At 41.8% G+C, this 7843-nt stretch overlaps 1 protein-coding gene across 2 annotated transcripts in view; it reads right to left on the bottom strand.

Moving 5' to 3' along the window:
• The window catches only part of PHF20 (PHD finger protein 20), a 189067-nt gene that overhangs the window by 25363 nt on the left and 155861 nt on the right, over positions 1–7843 (bottom strand). For both annotated transcript variants that reach the window (XM_017886648.1, XM_017886649.1), the window contains one exon: positions 7548–7726. In XM_017886648.1, the coding sequence (XP_017742137.1) occupies positions 7548–7726 (179 nt within the window). The remainder of the gene's footprint in view (positions 1–7547; positions 7727–7843) is intronic.

Below are 7843 nucleotides of genomic sequence, written 5' to 3'. Positions count from 1 at the left end.
AAAAAAAAAAAAAAAAAAAAAAGAAGTCTCAATAAAATAATAAATTAATAGCTTTGGAACTAGAAAAAAGAGCAATAAGGAGACACTAGCCATACCAGATATTTTAAAAATATCATAAAGGTACAATAATTAAAATAGAATTGTATGAGCAAATATACAGACAGATGAATCGATGGAAGAGAGAACCAGAAAAAGATTCAAATACATTTAGAAATGAAGTAAATAAAGGTGGTATTTCAAACAGTGAGGTATGATATTAGTACAATGGGGAGCTATAGTTCTCACTAATTACCTGGCAAAATTGCAGGTAGATCAAATATTTATATAACTTAAAAAAAAAAAAAGGGCCAGGCGCAGTGGCTCTTGCCTATAATCCCCGCACTTTGGGAGGCTGAGGCGGGAGGATCTCCTAAAGTCAGGAGTTGGTCACCTGAGGTTACCCTGGCCAACATGGTGAGACCTCATCTCTACTAAAAACACAAAAAATTAGCCAGGCCTGGTGGTACACACCTGTAGTCCCAGCTACTCAGGAGGCTGAGGCAGGAGGATCACTTGAACCCAGGAGAGGAAGGTTGCAGTGAGCCGAGATCATGCCACTGCACTCCAGCCTGGGTGACAGAGTGAGGCTCTGTCAAAAAAATAAAATAAAATAAAATAAAGTATGATTCAACCATTATGCAGAAAATAAAATGGTTTTTAACTTACATATTGCTAAATAAAAAAAGATGTTAAAAATACTATACATGTGGCCGGGCACGGTGACTCACGCCTGTAATCCCAGAACTTCGGGAGGCCAAGGCGGGCAGATCACCTGAGGTTGGGAATTCAAGACCAGCCTGACTAACATGGTGAAACCCCGCCATCTCTACTAAAAATACAAAATTAGCCATGTATGGTGGTGTATGCCTGTAACCCCAGCTACTCGCAAGGCTGAGGCAGGAGAATCACTTGAACCCGGGAGGTGGAGGTTGCGGTGAGCCGAGATCACGCCATTGGATACCAGCCTGGGCGACAAGAGCAAAACTCTGTCTCAAAAAAAAAAAGAAAAGAAAATACTACACATAAAATGCGAACATTTGCATTTAGATAAAAAAGAGATGGTTGCAAAGCAATGTGAACGTACTTAATATCACTGACTTGTATGCTTAAAAATGGTTATAATGGTAACTTTTAGGCAGGGCAGGGTGGCTCACACCTGTAATCCTAGCACTTTGGGAGGCTCAGGAGGAAGGATCATTTGAGGCCAGGAGTTTGAGACCAGCCTGAGGAACATAGTGAGATTCCATCTCTACAAAAAAAATTAAAGAAATTAGAAGGTGTGATGGTGTGTGCATGTAGTCCCAGCTACTCAAGAGGCTGAGGTGGGACAATCACTTGAGCCCAGGAGCTGGAGGCTGCCATGAGCTGTGATTGTGCCTCTGTACTCCAGCCTGGGTGACAAAGCAAGACCCTGTCTCAAAAAAGAAAATATAAAATAAAAGGGTAACTTTTAATGTTATGTGTATTTTACCGAAAAATTTTTAAAAGGAGAAAATACATTTGCTATTGTTTGTTTAGCCATAGAATGTTTCTGAAAGGATATACAAGAAACTGATAAGGGCTGACTCTAGGGAATGGGTAGTTGGTGACAAGGTATTTCTCTGGTGATAAGTTATTTCTCTGTGTGCTTTCTGGACTTTGAATTATGTCAGTGCATTAGGTACCAACAAATAATATGAATTTTAAAATAACCAAAACTTTCAAATGGGCTTCTTTGTTTAAATTTTTATTTACTTAATTTTTATTTAATTTCTTGTAGAAACAAGGTCTCTCTATGTTGCCCAGGCTGGTTTTGAACTCCTGGACTCAAGCGATCCTTCTGCTTCAGCCTTCCAAAGTGCTAGGATTATGGGTGTGAGCCACAGTGCTAGGTCATTAAAATGGGCTTCTTTTTAAAACTGCTACATAATCTTTACTGGAGTTGGGCACTTAATACATATTAATACTTGTTGTTGTAGGGCAAAGGTCAGCAAACTACAGCCCATGTGCCAATGCCAGCTTGACTTGTTTTGCAAATAAAGTATTTCGTGAACACAACCATACTCATTTGTTTAGGGGTTTTTGTTTGTTTGTTTTATGAGACAGGGTCTCACTCTATTCCCCAGGCTATAGTGCAGTGGTACAATCTCGTCTCCCTGCAGCCTTGACTGCCCAGGCTCAAGTGGTCCACCCACCTCCTGAGAAGCTGGGACGACAAGTGTGTACCATCACAGTTAACTAATTTTTGTATTTTTTGTAGAGACAGGGTTTGCCATGTTGCCCAGGCTGGTCTTGAACTCCTGCCCACCTCGGCCTCCCAAAGGGCTGGTATTACAGATGTGAGCCACTGCACCCAACCATACAGGTGAAAATTTGTTTTACATATTGCCTACAGCTGCTCGAAGAAGAATCCAGTAGGTGCAACAAGACCTAAAAATTTATTATCTAGCCGTTTAAGGAAAAGCTTAACAAAACCTGCTCTATGGCAATTAAAATAATTTAAATATCAAGTGTATTTCCTGATGTTCTGTATTTCCTGATGTTCATTTTTATGTGGTAGCCAGATTCCTCAAATACCATGATTATTAAGTAGGATTTTAACCTTCCAGTGATTTAAATTAGCACTGGTAAATAAGATCAAATAGCAATAATACATGAACGATGTTGATACTACTCATATAATGAAAATGATCCAAAAAGTTATTTCTCTATAGTAATACATGCACTTCTAGAAAACACACTCTAAATGTATTCTAGGGTTATTCAAAATATCAATTTAAGGTAAAGATTTAAGAAAAATTTATTCATGTCTTCCTAATTAGATGGTGAATACATTTTAAAAATTTAAATTGTATTTGTTCTAGCTAGCTCCCTCTAAATTTATGCCTTTTGCTAAAGTTATTGAGTGGAAAAGGTACGTTGCTCTCAGTGACAGGACAGTCAGAAACTCTCTCCTTAACACAAAGCCAGATGGACACTCTTGGTTCAGGTGGACAGCACAGAAAAGTCCTCTGGAACAAAAGCCAAGAAGCTCTGAAGTGAGCTCGAGACACAAGGTCTTGTGGAGCCTGGGAAGTGGGAGATCAAGTTGGCTCCTGACTCCGCCATGCTCCTGGTGGCCCTGATTGCCCCGAAATTAGTTTCTTCATATAGCACATAACGGCACATTAACCTCTACCCTCAAACACCCCAAGATCCTTGCTACTTATAGAAAAGTCAATGGAGAAAGTACCAGAGTGGATCAGAAATGGGTTACATACCGTTAGGCAGAATAGCCTTGCCAGGAGGGACATTCATTCCTCACCCACTGAAGATTTTAACAGGCAGATAAAGGGCAAATCTGTCAAGCTAACAAGGCCTAGAACTGAGCATATGCTCAAGGATGACAGAGTAGAAACTAAAGATCTTTAACGTCCTTTTAAAACAAACTTAAAAAAAAAATCTACTAAAAAGTAATAGTCTGAGTTATATAACTTTTCTTTTCTTTTCTTTTCTTTTTTTGGGAGGGGGACAGGGTCTCATTCTGTCACCCAGGCTGGAGTGCAACAGAACGACCAGGGCTTGCTGCAGCCTTGAACTCCCAGGCTCAAGTGATCGTCCCACTTCAGCCTCCGGAGTAGTTGGGTCTGCAGGCATGCATCACCATACTCATCTAGTTTTTTTATTTTTTATTTTTTGTAGAGATAGGGTCTTGCTGTGTTTCCAGGGCAGTCTCAAACTCCTGGGCTCAAGCAATCCTCCCGCCTCAGCCTCCCAAAATGCTGGGATTACACCATGCCCAGCCAACAATTATCTAATAGTAGTCCACAGGGCTTCAGAGAATCTGCAAAATGTGTGTGTTTTTAAGATAGGACAATTAAAAAAAAAAAAAAAAAGATGAGCACTCAAACATGTTCCAAGTCAAATGTTAAGACAATAAAGCCCGCCACCACACACAATTTTGTATTGCTAGGATAGCTCAGTATTATGTTGACCTCAAAACGGAGCTTGTCCTCCCATCTCTGATTAATCAAAGTAACTACACAGCATGCTGTTCAGGAAAAGTCACCCTGACAATGGCCATGTGCATCACGCTTGTCTCACTGTTGTGTAACCAAATGGAGAAAAACAAATGAGCCATTGAAGTGCTCCAAGTCAGCAACTGTCTGTCACTCAGAGCTCTGACAGCATATCAGAATCATGGGAATATGCCCACCATTCACATCTCCGACCTCACAAGTAAAGATCATCCATTTTGAACTTTCAAAACTATTGCTGTTACCTGTTACATATTTTGGGGTTCTATGAAACAGTCCATTAGGAAAAGGGGTTCTGAAAAGGGGTTCTGATATTCAAAAATGTTTGAAAACCACTGAACCAAAGTATACTAAAGGTCTTAAATATCAGGTACCCTTGAATCCCAGAGGTGACTATGAAGGCTATTCAAAAAGACAAGACTCTCCCTCAGCCTAAAGTGTGTGTATGTATGTGTGTATGTATGTGTGTATGTATATGCGTGTGTGCACTGGTGGTGCTGCAGAAGGTTTGGTCAGCCAGTCTAGATGGTACTATTATGTTTCAAAAACAAATTTTTCTTGTTTCACTTCTCAACTGTAAATGTAAATCCCCATAGCTAAGGCCCCTTAGGGAAAAAGCACTTGACTGGGTGCCCCGGGTTCAAATCATAATCTGATGACTTATTTAATGGTTCTACAACGATGAACAAAATCATATCTTCGTAATTTTGTTTTCCCAAACAAGTGACTTGAGATAGCCTTGTTAGAGGTGCGATGGTATTTCTGAAAACACTCCAGAAACTTTAAATCACTACTCAGCTGGACACAGTTACCTTAGCTCCATAGAGTTGCTTTAGTTCTATTAACAAAAAGAGCCTGACTGTGGTACATCCATAGCATGGAATACTACTGGACAATAGGAATAAATGACCACTGAAACACACAACAACATGGATGAATCTCAAGGATATTACACAGAGTAAAAAGGGCCTCTCTGAGAAAGATACATACCATGTGATTCCATTAACCAAGAGTCATAAATTACATATAGACAGTTAAAACAGTTTAGTGTTTCCAGGGTTAGGGATAAGTATGGCTATAAAGGGTACCAGGAGGGAATCTCGTGGTCTTAGTATACCTGAGTACCTTGATTGTGTGAGTGATTACACAAGGCTATACTTGTAATGAAAGCACACAGAGCTATATGCACACACAAATGAGTACGTGTATATCACTGGTAAAATCTGAATAAGCTCTAGTGATTGTCCCAATGTCAACTGGTTTTGTAGTTTCGATATCCTACTGTGGGTTTATGGGCTGTTGGCATGGGAGGAAGACCAGCAGAGGAATTCATGGGACTTTCCTGTACATTTCTTTGCAACCTCCTGTGAATCTATGATTATTTCAAAATAAGTGTTTTCTAAAAGCCCTAGGAAAATGAAAGAAAAAAAAGCAAATACATCTACTCAGCTCTAGTTGTTCTGAAAGTTTAAAGAGCTATGGCAAAGTCCCAATGTTTCAAGAAATAAAAGGAAAGGGGACTGTTGAGTACAAAGACAACAAATTCAAAGAATGAGAGGAAAAAATGCAACTGTATATTAAGTCAAGGTCCAAAAGTGAATTTCAAAACTCCATGCCATGCAGATCACAAGGTCAGGAGTTCGAGACCAGCCTAGCCAATATGGTGAAACACTGTCTCTACTAAAAATACAAAAATTAGTCGGGCGTGGTGGCAGGCACCTGTAGTCCCAGCTACTCAGGGGGCTGAGGCAGGAGAATCGCTTGAACCCAGGAGGCGGAAGTTGCAGTGAGCCGAGATTGCACCATTGCACTCCAGCCTGGGTGATAGAGCAAGACTTGTCTCAAAAAAAAAAAAGAAAATTATCATAACAAAAATATTTTGCCAGGCGCAGTGGCTCACGCCTGTAATCCCAGCACTTTGGGAGGCCAAGGCAGGTGGATCACCTGACGTTGGGAGTTCCAGACAAGCCTGACCAACATGGAGAAACCCCTTCTCTACTGAAAATACAAAAATTAGCCGGGCGAGGTGGCGCATGCCTGTAATCCCAGCTACTTGGGTGGCAGAGGCAGGAGAATCACTTGAACCTGGGAGGCAGAGGTTGTGGTGAGCCGAGATCGCGCCATTGCACTCCGGCCTGGGAAACAAGAGCGAAACTCCGTCTCAAAAAAAAAAAATCCATGCCATGCCAACCTATAGTACTGAAAGGGCAAGGAAATAATATTCTATCACAGAAAGCAAGCCAAAGGGGCTGGGCCTGTTTCTCATAATCTCAGTAGGCTATATAGATTCTTATTGGACGATGGGCAGCCACCCCCTTTACTGGGAACAACCCCTGAACCCCCATTCGTGTTATAATATAACACAGGGGGGCCCCAGGCAGCCTTTTTGCCCCTGTCAATAATCTGTAAGCTCTACTACCATCAGACCAGATAACTAGACCAGGGGAGAGCATTTGACCCATAACAAACTCTTTCCCCTCTGGCCACAGGTGACTGTTCCAAAAACTAATATCTGATCTAAATTTGGCTGGAATTCCTTACTCAGAAATTTAGAATTGGGACTAAGATTCTCACCTTGGTCTACCTAGTCTCTTGAACACAAAAATATAAAATTGGGGCAAGGCCAAAAGTGACCATTTTGCATTTTCCAAGAAAATAAGCAAGGAATAAAATCAAAAATAACCAAAGGACTCCAGAGCAGCAGGAAACAAGGCAGACCAAGGCCCTCAAGATGGAATTCCAGGTTCTGAGCCTGAAGGTAGCCCTGCCTCTGAGTCCTGGGACCCAGTCTATTTCCCAACAATATTTGTACTTGCCCCTAAAAAATACCCTAACCAATATAACCATGACTTTTAAAAACTCAGGTTTCCAAGCCAGTTGGGCAGCTGTCAAGACACCCAGGGAACCTGTGACACCCTTAGAAGCCAGCCAGCCAGCGCCACCTCTCCCAGAACTGCGATTTACAGACAAGGGCCAGGGCAGGCAGGTGCTGGCCAGGCATGGTTTCCCCAAGCAAGTAAAGAGGTCCCGCCAACCACAGGCACATCTCAGAGATGGAGATGACAGACTCAAATGTCAGGAAAATAAAGAAAAAGAAACATAGAAGTTATAAAGCCAGCCTGCATGATCACAAAGACAATTTACCTCAAAGAGAAGATAAGAGTCCATGGGAAGACTAAACTGCCACTCCAAAGATTTCAGTCCCTGCTGCTCAACTCCTCACTTTGTGACCACAGGCAAGGCCCTTCCCATTTGCGGGTCCCAGCTGCTTCAAGCAGAGCATGAGAGGTTTAGACTCAGTGATCCCTAAAGTCCTCTCTTACTCCATCAGTGGACTATGTATGGCAGCCTGGAACTCTGAGGAAGCCAAACCAAAAAGCAAAGCTCAGTCTGCTGCTGTTCATGCTGTCTATCTGGGGCTCTGGTATGACTTGCCATTGTTGCTGGCCTCAAAATTCCCTCCAAGGACCAGTTTGTGCTTCTCTAGACCTGTTTCCTGGAAGTTCTCCCTACCTGAATCATGAAGTCATTTTCCTCCTGGACCTCACAGATGCAACGGACCACCTCAAAGTCATAGCGGTCATCCCCATCAAGTTCCTCGTCTGGGTTGGTGGTCACATCCACATCTTGGCCGTACTCATCATCGCTCCAGAGAAAGCTCTCAGAAGAGGACTCACTCAAATTATCCTCCTCTACGAGGAAAGGGAAAACAATAGCTACTATTTTAGGTTATAAAATTAAAACCCTTTGATTGTCAAGAATGAAAAATGACCTTATAGTTCCACTACTCCAAGCAAGAATATTCATAG

The sequence above is a fragment of the Rhinopithecus bieti genome, unplaced genomic scaffold, assembly GCF_001698545.2.
Source record: "Rhinopithecus bieti isolate Rb0 unplaced genomic scaffold, ASM169854v2 scaffold_15197, whole genome shotgun sequence".
Taxonomy (NCBI): domain Eukaryota; kingdom Metazoa; phylum Chordata; class Mammalia; order Primates; family Cercopithecidae; genus Rhinopithecus; species Rhinopithecus bieti.
This window is presented reverse-complemented; position numbering and strand designations above follow the sequence as displayed.